This window comes from Sorex fumeus, unplaced genomic scaffold (assembly GCF_029834395.1).
Source record: "Sorex fumeus unplaced genomic scaffold, SorFum_2.1 ptg000063l, whole genome shotgun sequence".
Taxonomy (NCBI): domain Eukaryota; kingdom Metazoa; phylum Chordata; class Mammalia; order Eulipotyphla; family Soricidae; genus Sorex; species Sorex fumeus.
The window spans coordinates 81,745,007-81,766,848 of record NW_026606120.1 but is presented as its reverse complement, the minus strand read 5'-3'; the positions used below and the strand labels follow the sequence as shown (position 1 = coordinate 81,766,848).

The 21,842-nt window shown below is 49.6% G+C and overlaps 1 protein-coding gene and 1 non-coding gene across 2 annotated transcripts in view; one reads left to right on the top strand and one right to left on the bottom strand.

Annotated features, from left to right (window-relative positions):
* Positions 1-21,842, top strand: part of PITPNC1 (phosphatidylinositol transfer protein cytoplasmic 1) — a 248,340-nt gene that overhangs the window by 144,377 nt on the left and 82,121 nt on the right. The window contains exon 5 of the mRNA XM_056126860.1: positions 19,925-19,996. Coding sequence (XP_055982835.1) covers positions 19,925-19,996 — 72 coding nt within the window. The remainder of the gene's footprint in view (positions 1-19,924; positions 19,997-21,842) is intronic.
* Positions 14,716-14,777, bottom strand: LOC130036299 (U7 small nuclear RNA). Its single transcript, XR_008794344.1, has one exon. It is a non-coding gene; the product is annotated as a U7 small nuclear RNA (small nuclear RNA).

Genomic DNA, 21,842 nt, shown 5'->3' with positions numbered 1-21,842 from the left:
TTCTTTGGGGGCCACACTTGACCGTGCTCAGGGATTACTCCTGTCTCTGGACTCAGGGATCACTCCTGAGGTGCTCGTGGATGGGGGATGGGGAGGGGATGGACCATTGGGGATGCCGGGAATCAAATGCAGGTTAGCTTCCTGCAAGGCAAGGGCCCGACCCGCTGCACTATGGCCCTCGTTTCTCTGGATTCGGACACCTGAGTGTTGCTCATCGTGGTCTCGCGGGCACTGTGGCTCCATTGTTCATTTTGCGGCCATGAGCAGTGCTCGACACAAAGTGAGAGGCCACTGAAGCCACCTTGGCATGTGTAAGTGTTGGGGCAGGCGGGAGCAGGAGAAGAGGAAGAAGAGCACGTCACGTGGGTGTGGGCTGGGGAGAGAGAAGCGGCTCTCATCCGAGTCTTTGACTCTTACTGTTTTGCTTTTTGGGTCACATCTAGCGATGCTCAGGGCTTACTTCTGGCTCCGCACGCCTGGTGGTGCTTGGGGGACCATATGGGGTGCTGAGGATCGAACCCGGGCTGGCTACATGCAAGGCAAACGCTATACTACAGCTCTGGCCTCCAGCTCTCTTGAGCCACATGAGTGGTGGGGTGGGTGAGATGGGGTGTGAAGAGGATGGTTGGGAGCAGGCCAGCAGAGGGACCCTGGCCCCTGCTCCTCCGAGTGGTGGTCGGGGCGGCCTGAGTCTTTTAGGTGACCTCCTAGCTGTCCTACACTAGAAGTTCCCTGGAGCTCTGGGTCCCCGTCGATTTCTCATATCCTTGAGGGGTGACCTTTATTCTTCTTAAGTCCTCTTTTTCCTTCCCCCACGCCCACCCTCCTCCCCTCAACCAGGCACTTCCAGCCAAAGGAAAGAGGAAGGCACCGAGTTAGAGAACTAACACACAGGCTCAGGTCCACGCGAGCCTGATTTCCACTCCAGAACTTTAGGGGTCTTCTTAGAAGAAAATTCCAGAGGGCATGTTGGCCGTCTCAACTCTCACGCCTGCTGTGCATGCACAGCAAGATAGATCCTGACGTGTTTCCTCTCCAGGGACCAGGACTGGAGTTAGATGACCGGGTGGTGACTTTTTGTCTCTATCCCATCACAGCTGCGTCACTTGGGGCCGGGCTGGTGGCCAAAGAAAGGGGCCCTTTTTAGAAACAAAGCCATGGAAACGGGGACTTAGAAGGGACTGGATCAAAGAAACAGCACTGGAAGTTGGGGGCACTGTGGAGTCGCCCAGGGCTGAAGACTAAGATAATTCACCTCCAAGAGATGCTTGAAGACAGGCATTCTGGGAAGCTGGTGGCCAATACAGAGACAAAACAACCATGCAGAAAATCTTGAGGGTTCAAGAGAATTTAGGTGGAAAGTCTGATAGTTACTGAAGCTGTTTTTCTTTTCCCTTCTTTCTTTTTAGTTTGTTGGTGGTTGTTAGGACAGGGGTTCACACAATTGGCTGCTGTGCTCGCAACATTAGTGGTATTATGTCAAAGATGGTACACAGTGTTGTGGCATCAGGGATCACACAAAGGCACCTCTACCTGGGCCACTGGGATGGCACCCTGCCAGTTATTAGAATTATCATTAAGGTGGTGCATGGCCAGTAAAGTAAGGAACAGCCTGGATTATGCAGAGTTAAACAGATTTGATTGTTGCAGGACGTCTCAGAGACTTTAGGGTTTCAACCTACATTGTGAATCTGCCAAAGGGAGCTGTAAAAAGCAGCTGTTTCCATTCTTAGTACCCCATGGGACCTTGGATTTTGCAAGGTCAGGCTTTGTTGAACCCCATTAGTTACTTTCTGGATCGAACTATTTGGTACTCACTACATAGACCTGAGGATTGATTCTGTTTGAGGAAATGTCATTTTCTCTTATGCGTAAGCTAATATGTTGCCTAAAGATTACTATCATTCACTTCAGGCCAGAAAGCTAGTACAGGGGTGAAGATCATTGGCTTTGTATGTATGTAACCAACTCGGGTTTGATCCCCAGCATTGCATATGTTCCCCTAAGTACCTCCAGAAAGTAACCTTTGGGCACAGAACCAGGAGTAAGCCCTGAGCACCACCAGGTGTGGCCCAAAAACCAAAAGCAGAAAAAAAAAAGATTTTTGTCATTTATATAAGGTGATGGTTGGTGTTTTAAGCACTCTCAACAGTAATTTTTATATAAATAAATAAATATACATACATACGCGTGTATGTATGTATGTATTTAAAATGTTTTTCTGGGACCAATAGTCCCAGAATAGTACAGTGAGCAGGGCATTTGCCTTTCACACAGCTGGCCTGGGTTTGATCCCCGGCATTCCATATGATCCCTGGCAAGCATACCAGGAGTGATCCCTGAACAGAGTCAGGAGTAAGCCCAGAGCACTGCCCGTGTGGCCCCAAAACAAAACAAAACACAATACACAAAAAAATGCTGTTCAGAGTCAGGACACAGATCGTAAGTTCCTTTAGTTTGCATAGCTGTGGAAGCGTACACTGGGGCATGGGGGTGGCAGGAATCTTGTACATTGGCAGGGATTTCTGGTTAGAAAACAACTGGTTGGTTGTGAGAACCAGAGGCTACATCTCCACACAACTGGCCCTGTTCGGTGGTCCTCACTTCCCAGCAGCCGATTGGGTGCCTGGTAAGAGGAGATGAATAAGGTCATTCTGGAAGGGGAGGGGCTGGGCTGCTACTCTGTTGGGGTTTTCCATCTCAATACTTTTGTCCTTCTAGTTTTGTTTGGGGTGAGGGGGACACACCCAGCAGTGCTCGGGGCTATTCCTGGCTCTGTGCTCAGGAGTAACCCCTGGTCATGGTTGGGGGAATCACAGATGGTGTCAGGGTTCTAACTGTGCTGGGTGAAGCCTGTGCCTTAGCTGGACCTATTTAAACCCCCCTCGGGCGGGACTGGAGCGATAGCACAGTGGGTAGGGCATTTGCCTTGCACTTAGCCAACTCGGGTTTGAGTCCCAGAATCACATACGATCCCCTGAGCACCGCCAGGAGTAGGAGTAATTTCTGAGTGCAGAGCCAGGAGTAACTCCTGTGCATTGATGGGTGTGACCCAAAAAGGGGAAAAAAAGAATGATAAAACCCCACTCAGCACTTATCCTACCCACTATTTTTTTTCATCAAAAAAAAAAAAAGAAGAAGAAGAAGAAGAAGAGAAAGAGAAAGAAAAAGAAACACACACGGGGTTGGAGCCTGTACAGTGGGTAGGGCGTTTGCCTTGTATGCGGCCGACCTGGGTTTGATTCCTAGCACACCATATGGTCCCATGAGCACTGCCAGGAGTAATTCCTGAGTGGAGTGCAAAGCCAGGAGTAATCCCTGTGCATCGCTGGGTGTGACCCCCCCCAAAAAAAGAAACACAAACAAATAAACCCAATGGTTGGTTTAAAGACATTAAGAAGAAACACAAACAAAAAACCCAACATTAGTTTAAAGACGCTTTCTATATAAGATTTTACGAGGGGACCAGAGAGATAGTACAGTGGGTAGAGCGCTTGCCTTGCACATGACTAACCCAGGTTTGATCCCTGTCATCCTGTAGAGTCCTCCATGCACTGCCAGGAGTAGTACCTGAGTGCAGTGTCAGGAGTAACCCCTGAGCATCTCTGGGTGTAAATCTACCACCATCACCCCAAAAGAAAAGATTTTATTAGGAAATTTCTCCCTTTGTTTTCTGTTTTCCCCATGTGGTTCTGAAAAGATTAGATTCTTTTCTACAACTTCATATTAACACCTGTGGACTTGTGTTCATTCAGGTCAGTAAGATCACGGTAATATAAGTGGAAGTGTTAGGGGAGCTCAGATTTCCTTCTGTTTAAAGTTGATAGGATGCGTATATAGTTAGGGGCACGCAAAAAGAGACATTTCAGCAATTCAGTCAAATGAATGCGAAATCACGCCCAAGTCCTCTTGATCTTGCAGATCACTAAAGTGTTAAGTGAGAGATGTGCCCTTTGGGCAAGAGGGTGGCAGTACCCTCGAACGCGGAGAAGGCTTGGATTCTACACGTGCCCTCCATGGCCCTGTGCCAGCCTCCATTTGGGAAACTGGCCGCGTTTATCGTCCTCTGTTATTTCCGTGCAGCGCGCTTTCTCTCGACATGTTCTGCCGGTCTCTCTCCATCCTCATCTTGCCTTTCTCGCAGGCTGTCATCAGTATTCACGAGCAACCTTGGCTCGTTTCTGCCTTGACAGGTCCAGCCCGCGACGGGATGCGCCTGAATTCCATTCCCCTGCACAGATTGCCCCGAAGCGTGAGTGGCAAAGCCTGTGCCATTGAGAAAACCAACTTTCATTCATGCGTTCACACTCCTCCCTCCCAGCCTGGCTTCTGCCGCGCGCGGGGCTGTTACTCAGCATGTCAGAGGACTTGCGATGCGGACAGGAAGACGCTCCCTCAGTGAATGAACGAGCAAATGAATGAAGGGTACCGTGAATGGGAAGCGGGGGGGAAAAGGCTGCCTTTTAGATGCTTTCCCTCCTGGGTGCGAAAGCTCCAGCTGCATCCTGCTGGGTCCCGTGCTCTGCCTGCCGCTCACCCCCTACCTCTTCTGCACCCCCTCGTTTGTCAGATGCCACATTCTTCTGGCCACACACTTCTTCCTTTGCAGCTTGTATTTGGGAAGTCACTCCCAAATGATTCATCCTTCTTTCACTCATTACATCCAGTTCCTTTTCATCTTCTTTCTTCAAAATTTTTCCTTCTCCCCCCTCCTCTCCATTTGGGTTTCTCTTCTCACTTTTCTAGAACTATCTTCTTTGCCTTTTTCTTTTTACTTTTCCCAATTACCCTGTCACTGTTACTGCCTGCATCCTAATCTTGAAACTCATAGGTGGTCCTTGGAACCTAAGACAGTCAAAGAAACCCAAAGGGTTCCTCTTGTTTCCTTTGCATTTCGCCCGGCGTGGTGGCTAATGCACTTACATGTACAGAAGAGAAGTGAGTCTATATAAAACCTTCATTCAAAAAAATGCTTCTGTTGCAGTGGAAGGGTAAAAATTTGCCTCATGAGGGGCTTGGAACAAAAAGGGTATTCAGTCACTTTCTGGAAAGCACAAGGTCTTGAGTACAAACCCTTGTGTCACCACATGTGCTGGGGGACACTGGTGGACAGTCCAGCTGTCTGTGATCCCTGGCAAGTAGGGCCACAGAAGATGTTGCTGTAGCTTAAAGTACTTAGCCGCATGGTAAAATCCAGGTGCTGGAGAGATATCTCAAAGGGCTAGAACATGGGCTTTGCCTGTTGAATCCCTGGATTTAGTCTCTGGTTCCAGGTAGTCCCCTGAGCACTGCCAAGAGGTACTCCTGAGCACTGAGACAGGAGTAGACCCTGAGTATCACCAGAGTTCCCCCTCAAAAACAATTTTAAAAAAAAAAAAACTTTAGAACCAGAGAGATAGTGTAGGTTAGTAGGGCATTTGCCTTGTACACATCAACCCAGAATCAATCCCGTACTTTCATAAGGCCCCCACGCCCCATCAGGAGTGATCCCTGAGCACAGAGCCAGGAGTAATCCCTGAACTCCACAAGGTGTGGCCCCAAAACAAACAAGAACCCTTTTAAGCCTTTAAAAACTGACAAAGAGGGACTGGAGTGATAGCACAGTGGGTAGGGCATTTGCCTTGCAGGTGGCCAACCCAGGTTCGATTCCCAGCATCTCATATGGTCCCCTGAGCACCGCCAGGAGTAATTCCTGAGTGCATGAACCAGGAGTAACCCCTGTGCATTGCTGGGTGTGACACCCAAAAAGCAAAAAAAAAAAAAAAAGATGAAGAAAATTGAAAGGTATTTGAAGGTGCTGGGAATCCTGAACTTCCTGTCCACAGAAACCCACTGTGTAGAAAGAGCACGGGCCCCGCTCCCGGTGGCTTTAAGTAAATCCTAAGTGCTAGGCCTGGTCTCACTTGTGGAATGTGGAATGTTCTGGAGCTAAGTTGCTAAGTCTTCTCTTTGTGAAAGGTAGAAACATTTTTTTTCCTCTTTTTTTTTTTTTTTTGCTTTTTGGGTCACACTTGGGAATGCGCTCAGGGATTACTCCTGGCTCATGCACTCAGGAACTCAGGAATTACTCCTGGCAGTGCTCAGGGGACCATGTGGGATGCTGGGAATCAAACCCAGGTCGGCTGTGTGCAAGGCAAATGCCCTACCTACTGTGCCATTGCTCCAGCCCCAAAAGGTAGGAACATTTGCAAAACCAGTCTTACTCACTGTCCCATGATCTCGAGTGAAATTCCCCAGGTAACCTGGGAGTGACTAGGATGAGATAGTGGATCATCACAGAGGGTTCATATAATAATATTGTTTATAGTACCAGAGAATCGATGTCTTCAGGGAAGTTCCATGAGTACCTTCAAGTCAAGTCCACTGTCAAGTCAAGTCCACTGTCACCTATGGTGTGGGCTGGTGCTGGTGGTCAGGGAGACAGGGAGCCCCCCAACCCTCCAGAGGCGCAGCTCAGGTCTCCCACCTCACAACCCCACAGGGCCAGCCGGTTCCTGCACTTGCATGTCAGAGTGTGTGTCTGTTCTCCGTTCCTTGTCTTGGCTGGGATGTGGAGCGACGCTGACCACAGGCCCCTTGTAGCTATGCATGCATGCACTGAGCTCTGCGTGTAACCCCTATGGGAAAGAGAGCCAGGTGACGTTAAGGTGATGGTCACCTGTGTCTGTGTAAGGAATCATTCCTGGTGGTGCTGACCCCATGCCTGACCCTGTGCATGACACCTATCTCCATCCCAATTTCTCTCTGGGGCCCAGAGCCCCGCTTTCTCCTGCTTTGGTCTTGCTGGGAGCCCTTGGTAGAGGCTCCCGTCCTTTCTGCTCTTGGGGCCAGAGGACAGACTCAGAAGCCAAGTTTGTGCCTCAGGCACCACCAGCCCCGCTCAGGAGAAGACCGCCTGCTTCCAGAAACACCAGGATGGCTTCCCAACGCTCCAGAGGCCAGGAATGATGCCCGAGGCTTAGAGATTCTCCAAGGGCCTGGGACTCAGGGTCCTAGGGCGCCTTTAATCACCTCCCTGGGCCCTGTTCTTGTAGAAGCTTTCCACTGTCTGATGTGCAGCCCCCAAAGAGCTGCTTCTCCCCTGCCCCTTCCCACTGCACCCCCCAAAACTGACTCTGAAATCCCCCCACCCCTCTTCACCCCGTATTTGCCCCCTTCATCCTTAAGACTCACTCACATTTCGTTCTTTCTTCCTTTTTCTTTTTGTTTCTGGGAAGTGTTCCTTATTGCCATAGCAACCCTTAATCAATCACTTGTCTAAAAATAGCTCTTTCATTTTTCCACAGCGTGTCTGTAGTGAATTGAAAATTCGGTTCTGCCGTGCATTTTGCATCAGCTGCTTCATTTCCCGACCCTGAGCCGGGATGTTCTTGTATCTGGAAATGAGGCTTGCAGGAGCCCAGGTCGTCCACCCCGCTTTCCCGGCATCCTCCTTCCCACCAGAGCCAAGTGTGTGTGTGTGTGTGTGTGTGTGTGTGTGTGCGCGCGCGCGCGCGCGCGCGCATGTGCACGCATGCTCCACAATGTACCTGGCTTTGCTGCCCTTCAGCTGCAGGTAGAAAGGCCCTCCCTGGGATCAGGATCAGGGTCTTGTCAGAGTCCTGTCGGTGGATTCCGGAGGCTTTGGAAGGCAAATTTAAGACGCTCAGAGACTGCACACAGAGGCAGCTGTCCATGCAGACAGCAGCACCAGCTAGACTTGGATTTGTCTGGCCCAGGGAGAAATCTCATCCAGGAGCATCCCAGGGGGGATACAGGAGCTCTTTTGCCTTGTATTTCTCCATGGTACTCGGATTTTACAGAGCTATGGGCGAAACAAACTCAGGATCAACAAAGGGAATTTTATTAGGATAGTCTCAGCACTTCTAGTCAAGGGGGAGAGAGAGATACAGAGAGGCAAGGAGAGAGAGAGAGAAAGAGACAGAGACAGAATATTTTATTTTCATAATGAACTAGAAGATTACAGATCTGGAGTGGGCCCTGGGGAGGAGGTGGGGATGAGGAAGGGCTGAAATGACTCTCGCAGCACTGCACCCCCCTTCCCAGGATGAGGACCCCTTTATTGCTTCCCCTGCTGACCGCTTCCTCACTCTGCTCTGAGTGACATCTCCAATCCTCTGTCTACAAACAGGGTCATCTCTTGTTACCCCAGGGACCCCCAAATGGCAGCCCAAATCCTGCTTTGGGGTGCTGTTTCCTTCTGGCAGTGCTGGGGATCGAACCCAGGGCGTCAGACCTGCAAGGCATGTGCTCAGCCCTTGATGCTCCCCCTAAACATTGTTGGGTCCCTCACGCGGCGGAGCTTCGCTTTGGCTAATGAGGCCAGCCAACCAGCAGAAATAAAACCTCTAGGTGTAGGAAAGAGAAAAGTTTCCAGGGCTAGAGAGAGAGCACAACGAGTAGGGCATTTGCCTTGCATGCGGCCGACCCGGGTTCAATTCCCAGCATCCTATATGGTCCCCTGAGTACCACCAGGGGTAATTATTGAGTGCAAAAGCCAGGAGTAACCCCTGTGCATCGCCAGGTGTGACCCAAAAGAAGAGAGAGAGAGAGAGAAAGTTTCTGAGATCTGAAAGCATTCTTCTCCTGCACAAACTTGGCAGGAGGTGACGGGGAACGTCACCTGGCACAGAAGTGGCAGCTGCCAGGCCTCAGGGCAAAGGAGGGCAGGGTGGCAGCCTGGAGGACACACCGTGTCCTCCCCCAGCACGGGAAGGACAAATCCTGTGTCTCCTATTGTGACCCCTTCCAGCCAAGCCCAAGACTCCCCTGGCTCACCATATGCCATGGGGAACCCCCCACCCACCCCACCCCAGTTGTTTTTCTGCTCAGCTAGCAGCCAGGCGCGATGTTTCCCATTAGTCTCGTCCCAGACACTGCCTGGCCCTGGGCACCCATGTTGTCAGCTAAGCCCCCTATGACAATGATGCTGTCATTTTATTTTTTTAATTTAGTCACCACGAATGACAAAGTTATTCATGTTTGGGTTTCACACATTCAATGTTCCAGCACCCATCCCTTCACCAGTGCCCACTGCCCCCCACCAATGTCCCCAATTCTCCACCTGCCCCCCAGTCTGCCCCTATGACAGCCACTTGAATGGTAAGTGTTGGTGCTGTGGTTCACAGTAGTTACTGAGAGGGTTTCATGCTTAGCACTTGACCCCCGCCCCCCCCCCCATAGTGACCACTTCCCACCATCACTATCGTGTCCTCTTCCCTGTCCTGACCCCACCCATGCCCCAAAGTGGCAAGCTTCTTACTGAAGACCGGTTCTCCTGTTCTTCATTTCTATTGACTTTGGAGGTTTGTTATTCCCCTCCAATGTTTCTTTCTATCCTGCCTAAGAGTGAGATTATTCTGTGTCTGTCACTCGGCATGAGACTCTCTAGATCCATCCACAAAGCAGCAAATTACTTGGTTATATCTTTTGTTACAGCCTAGCAGTGTTCCATCATGGAGATGTACCATAGCTATTGTCAATAGTGCTGCCCTGAACATAGGAGTACGGATTGCTTTTCTACATTTTTGGTGGCAGGGGTTTTGGAGGGGGGCATTCTTAAGATATATTCCAAGAAGTGGAATGGGAGCTCAATTCCTAGTTTTTTGAGGAGTATCCTTTTTGTTTTCTAAAAGAGTTGGACCAGGGGACATTCCCACCAGCAGTGAATGAAGGTCCTACCCATCTCCCACATCCATGCCAGCACTGGTTGTTTTTGTTCTTTTGATGAGGTTTAGTCTCTGGTGTAAAGTGATATGTCATTGTCGTTTGGATTTTCATTTCCCTAATGATTGGTGATAACAGAACATTGTTTCATATGCCCTTTGGCCATTTTTGGATGAGGTTGGATGCTTTTTTCTTGTAAATTTCTACTAGTCTCTATATACATGGATATTAGCCCTTTATCAGATGGGTGGTGGGCAAATATTTTCTCCCAGTCTATGGGATATCTTTTTACTTTCGTCATTGCTTCCTTTCAGGTGCAGAAGCTTCTTAATTGAATGTCATCCCATTTGTTTATCTTTTTTTCTGTTTGCTTGGCCAGTGGCAGTGCAAGCCTTAATGATATGCTGCAAACTTCAAGGTCATGGAGAGTTTTGTCTACATTTTCCTCAGTGTAACTTATGGATTCAGACCTGATAGTGAAGTCTTTAATCTATTTTGATTTTACTTTGGTGTATGGCATGAGAAAGAGGTATATATATATATATATATATATATATATATATATATATGTGTGTGTGTGTGTGTGTATATATATTTGAGGTGTGTGTGTGTGTGTGTGTGGTGTGTGTGTATATATATATATATTTGCCTGTGGCCATCCAGTTTTCCCAGCACCACTTGCTAAAGAGTCTCTCCTAGTTCTTTGTGCTTTTTTGCCCCTTTCTTGAAGATTAACTGTCTGTATACCTGAGGGTCTATCTTAATGCTGTCGTTTTAGAGACAAGAAACTGAAGCTCTCAGGGATTAATAAATTGGTCCAAAATCACACTTTGTGAGTAAACCAGCTCAGGGCCACCGAAAGCCTTTTTTGCTGGAAACCTTAATCCTTTCTACCCAACTATCTGCTGCCTCCCATGGACACTAGGGAGAGAGGCAGCTGCATCTGGAGATCACTGAGGGTCTAGGGGGGTACCGACATCACTGTCAGTATCCCCTGGGCAATGATCAGTGCCCTTTGACCTCACAGGGAGGCTGACTACATTAGAGAGTATAGACATCCTCCATTTCCCTGGACACGTTCAAACCTCATGTCAGACGAGAGTCAAATGGGTTGGAGTGTAGGAAACTCCAAAGGAAGTCATGGTTGTATGGATTCTCTTTCATCCCCTCGCTGGGGTGGTCAGGAGTAGCCCAGCACCTCAATGGCCCTGGGGATTCAACTCAGGGGTCACATGAAGTCATCATAAACCGCTAAGGCTTTATCCTGGTTCTTTCTCCCTGGGGATCCCTAGAAGCAGGGCTAGATTCAAATACATGGGCTTGGTTTACTGCACCAGAGTGCTTTCAGATGCCTCCCATAGAAGGAGGCTGGGGGTGAGGGATGGTGGGAGGGAAACAGGGGACATTGATGATGGGAAATGTACACTGGTGGAGGGATAGGTGCTGGATCATTGTGTGACTGAAACCCAGTTATGAACAGCTTTGTAATGGTCTAGCTCATGGATAAAAAGGCCCTCCCGTTGATCGTCGATTTGCTCGAGCGGGCCCAGTAACGTCTCCATTGGAGACTTTGTTGTTACTGTGTCTGGCATATCGAATACTCTCGGTAGCTTGCCGGGCTCTCCGAGAGGGGCGGAGGAATCGAACTCGGGTCGGCCATGTTGGCCGCTTGTAAGGCGAATGCCCTACCCGCTGTGCTATCGCTCCAGCCCAGCTCATGGATATTCAATTAAAAAAATTTTAAAAAGTAATGTAGAGTTTATGCCCAATTCAATCAGCTTAATCAGTGGCTGAATAAATAGCAGGACTTACACACTCTACTTTTTTTTTTTAAAGAGTGCTTTCATCCACAGAGCCACCATCCCAGACTCTGAGCTTGGATTTTGTTTTGTTTGGGGGCCACACCTAGCGGTGCTCAGGAATTACTACTGGCTCTGCAATTAGGAACTCTGTTAGCTCCTAGTGGGCTCAGAGGACCATTTGGGGTTCCAAGGATCAAACCCAGGTTGGTTGCATGCAAGGCAAGCCCCTTACCCTCTGTACCATGGCTCCAGCCTCAATGAGCACAGTATTGGTTTTCAGGGATTAATGGAACAAATTTCCCACCAACATAACAACTCAGTATAGCACAAATTTATTTTCTCAGTGTTTCTTTGGGAGCCTGGGTTAGGCAAATCCTGGCTCTGTATCTCACACTGGTGCTTGACAGGATTTGTTTCCTTGTGGCCAGAGGACTGATGCCTGAATTTCTCGTTGGCCAGTAGCCTCAGGGGTCAGCCTCTCTGGGCCTTCCTCCGATTCTAGCCACAAGACCCTCTCATAGGGCTGGAGTGATAGTACAACGGGTAGGTCATTTGCCTTGCATGTGGCCAGCCCAGGTTTAATCCCCAGCATCCCATAGGGTCCCCCAAGCACTGTCAGGACTAATTCCTGAGTGCAGAGCCAGGAGTGACCCCTGTGCATCACTAGGTGTGACCCAAAAAGCAAAAAAAAGAAAAAATAGACCCTCCCACTATCTTGCAGCTCATTTCTTCAGAGCCAGCCAGAGAGCCGGGGCTGCTTGTGGAGGAATGTTAGACAGCCTAACTGACCCCATCCCAGCAACCTGTCAGTGTAGCTTCTCTGCCTTCCCCTCTGCATGCCTTGCCCATGCAGAGCAGCAGGATTATTGGGATGCGTTTGCCCAAGGGGGGGCAGGGGGGGGCAGGTCGGGCGCCATCTTGGATTCCATCCACCCACCCTGAGAGTCTGAACTTGACCTTCCTATGAGGGTGGCCCCAGATGGGGCTTTCAGTGTTTTGAATGTCCAAATGACTACATCACAAAGCACTCAACAGTCACATCAGTTCTTCAGACATCATTTTTAGCCAGGGTGGACCCCCTTGAGTGGACCCCCACGCTCTTTTTGCAGTGTGTTGCATCTGGTTTGGGCTCCCACCTCCTAAAGCTCCCGCAGCAATATGGAGCCCATGCTTCCCCAGGAAAACGTTCAGCATCTTGAAGGGCGTCGTTTTAGCAAGGCCAGGATTGGAAGTGGAGGGAACGTGCTCCTTTCAGCCCTGGATGAGCTGATTGAAGTATTCCTAGCTGGCGCAGAGCCCTGAGTCACGGTAGCAGGTCTGAGCAACCTTAGACTAAGGGAGACACTTGAATGACGTGGGTGCCGGTGTCTTAACGCAAGCTCGGTGGAGGGAGCAGGAGGAGAGGGACCCACCTGCCGGAATAGTGTTAGTGTTCTCTGGGGACGGTGAGTCAGACCAGGGACAACTCACAGCAGCCATTGAAAATGGGGATGAAGGCTGGAGGGGATAGTTCAGCGGGTAGGGTGTGTTTGCCTTGTACATGGCTGACCCGGGTTCAATCCCCGGCATTCCATATAGTCCCCTAAGCATCTCCAGGAGTAATTCCTGAGTGCAGAGCCAGGAGTAACCCCTGACCATCGCTGGGTGTGACCAAAAGAGAAAAAAAAACAGGGGGGAGGGGGTGAATGAACAGAATGTACCTGCACAAAGGAAGTATTTTTGTTTGTTTGTTTGGGGGTCACACCTGGGGGTGCTCTGGGCTTACCCCTGGATCTACAATTTAAGGATCAGTTCTGGTGGTACTGGGGTGAAGCGGTGTTCAGGAGACCCTGTGGGATGCTGGGGTTCTTACTCCAGTTGAACGCATGCAAGGCAAGCATCCCACCTGTTGTACTGTCTCTCCGGACCCACAGTGGAAGCATTTGAGGTTGTATTTAAGATTGGTCTTTTGGGTGACATCTTAGAAGAATATTTCAGAGAGCAGGAGCAAAATTAAAAACAAACGAAAAATGACCCCACGGAAGTGTTCAGGAGAAGGCACGAAAGTCCTTTGTGACTTATTTATTAGAGGAATGCAGAGCAGAGTCCAAAAATAGAAGGATGGATCTAAAAGATCACAGGGTTTTTCCTGATGGAGGGAAGCTGAGCCAGTGGATCGTGGGGGTTCATGAAATGTAATGGATGAGGGTAGTGAGCAGAATAGTAACCCCTTGGATACACGTGTCCACTGGAACCTTATTTGGAAGTAGAGTCTTGGCAGGTGTAATTAAGTTGGGTTAATGAGTGATGGACCAGAGGTGAGATTGCTTTCGATTTCGCAAAAACCTAAATGTCAATCACTGGTCACTTGCAAGAACAGGAAGCAGAGATACATGGAGAGAAAAAAAAAGTATTGCAGAGACAGAGACAGGAAGGTTGCAGGCACAAACCAAGCCACTCCAGGAGCCACCAACATTGGAAGAGTCCTGAAATTATTCTTCTCCATTGTCTACAAGGGAGTCTCATTGGACACCCTGATTTTTGGTGGGGAACTGTGACAGGGTCCCTTTCTCTTACGGTCACCATCAAGTGTGTGTAACTCAAAAAACAGTGCAGGAGATCATTTGAGCTCAGCACGCATGAACTTTGGTGGTTGGGTGTGCCCCACCCCTCATTGGGGCCAGCCGGTGGGTCACTGCACACTGAAAGCAAAGGAACAGTTAGCAACATCTGTTGGGGGAGAAATCCGTACAGGAAGAACATAGACTTGGGAAAGGCAGGAGCAGAGCAGCCTGGGGGAGAGGGTGCAGATGGAGTCTGTGGGGAGGGGAGCACAGCCTGGAGGAGCCCACACCGCAGGAGGAGGAGTTGCTCTGTTACACGGAACTGCACGGAGAGTTCTGCAGGGCGTGAGGAGACGCCCTCAGTCCTGGATTGGCAGTTGTTCACGTCTTGGTTCTTTGCACCCTATTGTATTGGTGAAAGAGAGGTGAGAGGTGGGAAAGTGGAATGAGCAGCATTGATTGCTCTTTTAATAGAGTTTGCTTGTGAAGACAAAGAAATGATATTGATTGTCGATGGAGGATGGAACAACCGAGGGAAATTGATGTTAATTTTTTTTTAATGTGACACTTTTCATTGTATTTGGACTGCAGGAAGGAAGTAGGGGAAAGATGTAAATAATCAGTGAAAGAAAGAGGCACGCGCTTGTGTGTGTGTGTGTGTGTGTGTGTGTGTGTGTGTGTGTGTGTGTGTGTATTTCATGGGGGGTGGCTTTCTGGTAGCATCTGAAAAACCTGCTAGACAAATTCTCAAAGAGCTGAAATACTTGTCTTTTTTTTTTTTTTTAACCAGCTGCCTACTATGCTCTGGGCACTAGGCTGAGATTTACGTGAATGTTCTCATTGATCTTCTCAATTCGAACAGTACAGAAGAATCGTCTCTAATCTGTTTGGGGAGTGGGAGGTAGTGTGGGCCATATCTGGTGGTGTCAGGGCTTACCCTCTGACTCTGCACTCAGGGGTCATTCCTGGGCAGTGTCTGGCGGCCCATATGGGGATCAAACACAGGTTGGCCACATGCAAAACAAGAGCCCTCCCTGCTGTGCTCGCTCTCCGATTTCTGTCTCTGTTCTCTAAATGAAGAGGCCTAGGTGGGCAAATGGCCAAATGATCTGCCCAAGCCTCTACGTCCCGGCCAGGAGGCCAGGTCTCCGCTCACAGCCCTGTTCATTATCTTATTTTCTACTGGAATAGAGATTGATTCACAGAAAAGAAGCAGCATTCGAAAATAAGTGGACGTTTTGCAATGAATGGGAAGGAAGTTGTAGGTGTTTCTATGACAGAGACTGTGTCCTCATTAAATTGTGACTCAAAATAATCGGCTGCCAGGGAGAAAGTAAGGCCAAGCGCAGGGTCTTATTATATATTTTTTGAGGAGGAAAGAGGTTTGCCACATCTAGCAGTGCTCAAGAGTTACTCCTGGCTCTGTGCTCGGAAGTCACTGCTGGAGGTCTTCAGGGGGTCATATACAGAGCCAGTGGTTGAACTGAGGTTGACTGGTACCCTCTGTATTCTCTCGCTCTGGCCCATGCACAGAGTCTTACTTGTTTTTGTTTGATAGCCACACTCAGCAGTGTTCAGGGTTTATTCCTGGCTCTGTGCTCAGGACCACACTTGACAGTGCTTGGAGGATCCTAAGGGGTTCTGGAATCAAATTAGGGTTGGCTGTGTGCCAGGCAGTCACCTCAACCCCGGCACTATCTGGCCCCTATCTTTCCTTCCCTTCCTTCCTTCCTTCCTTCCTTCCTTCCTTCCTTCCTTCCTTCCTTCCTTCATCTTCCTTCCATCTTCATTCATTCTTTCCTTCCTTCTGTCTTTCTGCCTGCATTTCTCTTTCTTTCTTCTCTTTCCTTTCTTTCTTTCTTTCTTTCTTTCCTTCCTTCCTTCCTTCCTTCCTTTCTTTCTTTCTTTCTCTCTTTCCTTTCTTTCTTTCTCTCTTTCCTTTCTTTCTTTCTTTCTCTCTTTCCTTTCTTTCTTTCTTTCTCTCTTTTCTTTCTTTCCTTTCTTTCTTTCTTTCTTTCTTTCTTTCTTTCCTTTCTTTCTTTCTTTCTTTCTCTCTTTCCTTTATTTCTTTCTTTCTTTTCTTTCCTTTCTTTCTTTTCCTTCCTTCCTTCCTTTCTTTCTTTCTTTCTTTCTTTCTTTCTTTCTTTCTTTCTCTCTTCCTTTCCTTCATTCTTTTGTTCTTTTGTTTTCGTTCTTTCTTGTTTTGGGACCACAGCTGGTGGTGCTCAGGGTTCATTTCTGGCTCTGTGCTCAGGGACCACTCCTAGCAGTGCTCAGGGGACCCTATGGAATATCAGGGATTCACTCTGAAGCCAGCCACATGCACTAGCATACTCTCTCCCTCTTCACTCAAGCACAGAGTGGAGAGCAGGCTTAAGGTCTTCTGAATGAATGGGAGGCAGTGGGGCACATGCAGGGAGAAGTAGGCCATTTTTAAGACCCCCTAAGATTCGTGGGCTGGGTTTTTAGGAGCACTAACCTGTGTGGCGAGGCAGCTATCCATGTCAGCGGCAGAAGGTCCTGAGCTGTGGGTACTTTTGGCTTTTCAGTAAAGCCCACTCACTCTGGGCCAGTGAGCCCGCCTGCATTGGTGCCCCCTCGTATTCTCTCTTCCTGGCCCACGCACAGGGTCTTGTTTGGTTTTGTTTGGGGGCCACATTCAGCAGTGTTCAGGGTTTACTCCTGGCTCTTGGTTCACACCTGACAGCGCTTGGGGGGAAAGATCGGGCCCAGCCATGGCCACAGGAGCAGGCGGTGAGCACTGGCCTCTGTTCTGGCCCTCCCCAGGGCTGGTAGAGCCAGGTGCGGTCCCAGCACTGGCAGAGGTGCCATTCCAAGATGAAAATAACCCAAGTCCGTAACTCCAAAATAACAACATCTGCTCATTTGCATGAGAGTTTTGCATTTGGTCTTTGGGTTTAATACCGAAATACCACACCTGCACGTGTTCAGCCTCAGGGGTTTAGAGGTTCAACAGATAAAATCTTCTGGCGGGATTGGGACAAGGACGGTTGGGGCGATCTGAAGGAAGACTACTGAAGAAAAAAGTAGAAATTTGGGGGGCGGGGGGAAATCCTTCCTGTAGCTTGAGCAAAGTACAGTGGGTAAGACACTTGCCTTACATGTAGCCGGCCCGGCTTTGATCCCCGGCACCCCATATGGTCCCCCAGGTGATCACCAGGAGTGATTCCTGAGTGCAGAGCCAGGAGTAACCCCTGAGCATCATCGGGTGTGACCTCAAAACCAAAAATTAAATAAAGTTTCTCATGAAGGTTTTAAAAAAAGGGACAAATCAGGAGTAGAAAGATGATGCAGTGACCTTGATGCAGCTGACCCAGGTTCAGTCCCTGCACCAATAAGGTCCCCTGAGCCCCACCAGGAGTGATACCTGAGCACTGCCAGGTGTCACTCCCTCACTACTTAAAAAAAGGACAAATCAGTTTACCTGGGAGCTTGTTAGTGTTTAAAGGGTCTCTTGGAGCAAGAGAGAGAGAGTGAGTGAGAGAGAGAAGTGTCTGCCATGGAGGCAGGCTGGAATGGTGGGAGGGGGAAAACTGGGGACCCTGGTGGAGGAACAGGTATGGAACATTGTATGACTGAAACCCAGTCATGAACATCTTTGAAACTATGTATCTCATGGTGACTCAATAAAATCTAAATAAACAGATAGATAAAGGGTCTCTCGGCCAAATGTGTCCCCAAATCCATATGTCAGGCCATCGTGGCCTCTGCTATGGGGCTCGGAGACCCCTGAGTGTCCAGTCACGACCAGCTGCCCCCCTCCTTGGAACTCCCCTGACCTAAGTGTGAAGGTGGCAGTTAGGAGTGCGAGGTTGGAGAGGAGACAGTGAGGAAGGTGTTAATGAATCCTCGCAGGGCCTCTCTCCATCCAGGCAATTACCACCATTGATTGCTCCCGTGTTTCCTTAGTCACGGTTCAGTTTGCTCCTTTCAATCGGATTAAGACCAATGAATGCCGAGTGCTCGCTGGCATGAGATGGGGGGGGGGGGGGGGGGGTCAGCGCCCCACCTGCCTTCTGGGTTAGCTGCCCCAGGGGTCCCAGCTGGGTTGAACAGGGACTTCAGGAGTGGGGGTGGGGAGGGGGCGTGAGTGTCCTGCAGTGTCCCCTGGCTGATCTCTGCTTTCCAGTCTGAATTTCTTGCTCCAATGAGTCTAGGTCAGAGTCCAAGAATTGCCCTTTCGGGACTGGAGAAATAGCACAACAGTTAGGGCATTTGCCTTGCACATGGCTGACCAGGGTTCGATTCCCAGCATCCCATAGGGTCCCCCGACCACCACCAGGAGTAATTCCTGAGTGTAGAGTCAGGAGTAACCCCTGTGCATCATCCAGTTTGACGCAAAAAAAAAAAAAAAGAAGAAGAAGAATTGGCCTTTGGCCTTTCTACTTCGGGTCTCAGTTACGAATATGGATGTTGGAGAGCCACTTGCCATTCTGGGCCGGAGCAATAGGACCACGGGGAGGGCACTTGCCTTGCACGCAGCTGACCAGGGTTCGATCCCTAGCACCCTGTATGGTTTCCTGAGCCCTGACCTGGGTACAGAGCCAGGAGTAAGCCCTGAGCACCACCAGGTGTGGCTCCTCCAAAGGACGCAAAACAAAAACCAGACTTGCCCTCCGACACTCCTGCTTCCTGACTGACGCTGGGCGGCTTCCTTTCCCCCTCTGTGCCTGTCACCTCACAGCAGGGACACTAGCGGATCTTAACAGTGACATGGAGCCTCAAGGTCCGAGCGTGCAGGCCAGAGTATTGGGGACATCAAGAGTCCCGTCTCTCGGGACTGGAAGAAGGTTAGCCTGAGTGGTGCCGCCAGCATCTGTGACCCCTGTGGAGTTGCTGAGATGTTCTGTCGGTTAGTCCTCCATGCCAGCCCTGGTGACCGAGAAGGGCGACGCCCACTCAGTTCAGGGCCAGCAGGAGGGCGGTTCCATCACCATCCATCAAACAGGTTCCCTCAACCCTAAACACGGGGGGCTTGAGTGATATAGCACAGTGGGTAGGGCGTTCGCCTTGTACGAGACCGACCTGGGTTCGATTCCCAGCATCCCATAGGGTCCGCACCTCCAGGAGTAATTCCTGAGTGCATGAGCCAAGAGTAACCCCTGAGCATCGCCGGGTGTGACCCAAAAAGAAAAAACAAGAGGCTGGAGAGATAGCACAGCAGGTAGGGCATTTGCCTTGCATGCGGCCAACCCAGGTTCAATTCCCAGCATCCCATATGGTCCCCTGAGCACCGCCAGGAGTAATCCCTGAGTGCAGAGCCAGGAGTAACCCCTGTGCATCACCAGGTGTGACCCAAAAAGCAAAAAAAAAAAAAAAAATTAAATAACCCTGAACACAGGCTAAGGCTTTCACGGGTGGTCTGCCAAGACTGTGATCTATGGGGTCTCTCTGTCCTGAGCAGGAGACAGTCAGGAGGCACCTTGTGGGGGCATCTGAGGCCAGCACTGTGCATTTGGAGTGTGTCATCTCTTTCCCCCTCCTACTGCCAGACAAGGTGATCCCCACAGACCCTCATTGGCTCAGCCACTGGGCAGGCCAGAGTGCCAGGTCTGTGTGCCTCCGTTCCTGGTGCCATCTGGAGTGAATGTCAGCATTGGCAGGACTTTATCTCCTGCCCCTGTTGAGGTGTCTGCTTGAAGTTGGTGTGTTTGGTGTTGGTGAAGTTGGTATCAGCGTATTCCCACCATCTCCGGCCTGGCCCTCTGCCCCACTGCTGGATGTGGTGACATCATCTTGCCAGAGGTGGCTTCTCTTGCCCCGCCTTTGGGTCCCAACTCTGGACCTTAATGTTCTGCTCGAGTCCAACCAGTCAGAGGGCCTCCAGGGCCTTTTTGATATCAGAGAGAGAGAAGATAAACGTGCTAACCACTCTTTCCTTCTCCCCTGCAGTGTTCCTTTCTGCCGAAGTTCTCCATCCATATAGAGACTAAGTATGAGGACAACAAAGGAAGCAATGACAGCGTAAGTACCCACCTCTGTCCCCAGCCAGGGCTCAGACTGACTGTCCCTGCCCAGCCTGCTGGCCTTACACTTTTCTCCCTGCCGTATTTTTCTATCTGGAATTATTTTGCTGTCTTGCATTTTTTTCTCCTTCTCCCTTCTCGTCCTTCCCATGAGCCTTGGTGTAGAAGCCTCTGGGGCCCAGAGCACGTGGCCCTGGGGTGGGGGGTGGGAGCCGAGCCTGGGAGTGCCACGTTAGGCTCCTGGCCCTGGGACTTCACTCAGAGGGGGTGGGTGTGGACTTCCGGAAGCAGGAGACACTTAAGCATGTTGGGATAAGCTCCGTTTTTGCTTCCCTCTGCTGACTCTTACAGGGACACGCTTTTCCCTCCTAAAAATGGGGTCACGCCCCCTCCTGCTCGAGAGCTGCCTCAGGAGGCCAGAGAGACAGGATGGAGTGCGAAGGCCTTGCACCCTTTCAAGGCCAGTCCAATCCCCACACCACACCTGGTTCCCAGAGCAATGCCAGGGGTGACCCCCGAGCACAGAGCCAGGAATAGCCCTGAGCAGCACGGGTGTGGTTGTAAGAACCACTCTCGCCTCCCTCCCCCCAAACAAAAGAAAAGATCACCGCCTGGTGAGGGAGCCTGGCTCTTCCTCCTTCTTACTCAAGATCAAGGTTTTGTTGTCGTTATTGTGTTTTCCATTTGAGACTTTATTTCAACACCATGATTTACCAAGTTGTTGGTCACTGTCACAGTCACTATCACTGTCCTCCCATTGTTCATCGATTTGCTTGAGCGGTCCCAGTAACGTCTCCATTGTGACACTTGTTACTATGTTTGGCATATCGAACATGTCATGGGTAGCTTGCCGGGCTCTCCGAGAGGAGCAGAGGAATCGAACCTGGGTCAGCCAGGTTGGCCGCGTGCAAGGCAAATGTCCTACCCACTGTGCTATCGCTTCAGCTCATATAAATTACAGTAACTTATAAAACATATCATTTCTAATACCCACTTCTACAAGAAAACCTCATCCATCTCAAGGCAAAGTACCATATTAATTTTATTACTAGATGGGTGTATTAAATATACAGTTCTTCATATAAGATTGTCTCTGTGTTTAACTGGTGTTGTTTGACTCCTTTTTATTGTGTTATTTTATATATCAAGTGATTATTAGAAATACATGTTGGGGCTGGAGTGATAGCACAGCGGGTAGGGCATTTGCCATAATACAATCCGTAATACAAGTTGTCCATAATACAGTCATTTCAGGTATTCAGTATTCCAACATCAATCCCACCACCAGTATGACCTTCCCTCCACCAATTTCCCAGGTTACTCACACACACACACCCCAAACTGTCCCCCTTAACAGGCACCAAATAGTTTACTTTCTATTGCGTGTTATCACTTCTTTCTGATAATGCTATTATGCTCCTTATTGTCTGAGGAGTTGCTGAGCTGTGAGTTGAGCCTCCTGTGCCATTATTTTCAACTCATTGAGCTTTGTGGGGTCTTACACAACTATCCCATCACATTTTTCTATGTTTCCACGGGGTGGCCAATCCTGTGAACTTTGGAGATGTTGCATGGCCAGGTATGTGGCCAAGTGCTCCAGCAGCTGAATCACGAGGCAGAGTCAGGACTGTGCTTCTCAAGTGTTACTCTCCAAAATGGGTCCTGATGCCAGGCCATATAAATACAAGCAAAAGTGGGTAGGGAGCACTGGACAGTGTTTTTTGTTGTTGTTCACTGGTTTTGCCTGAACTCCATCTTCTCCCTGGCTTTTCCCCGACGCTCCTTCCCTTGAACTGTCCATCTGTCTCTTCTTTCTCCCTGGGACTGAAGGTTCCCACCCACCA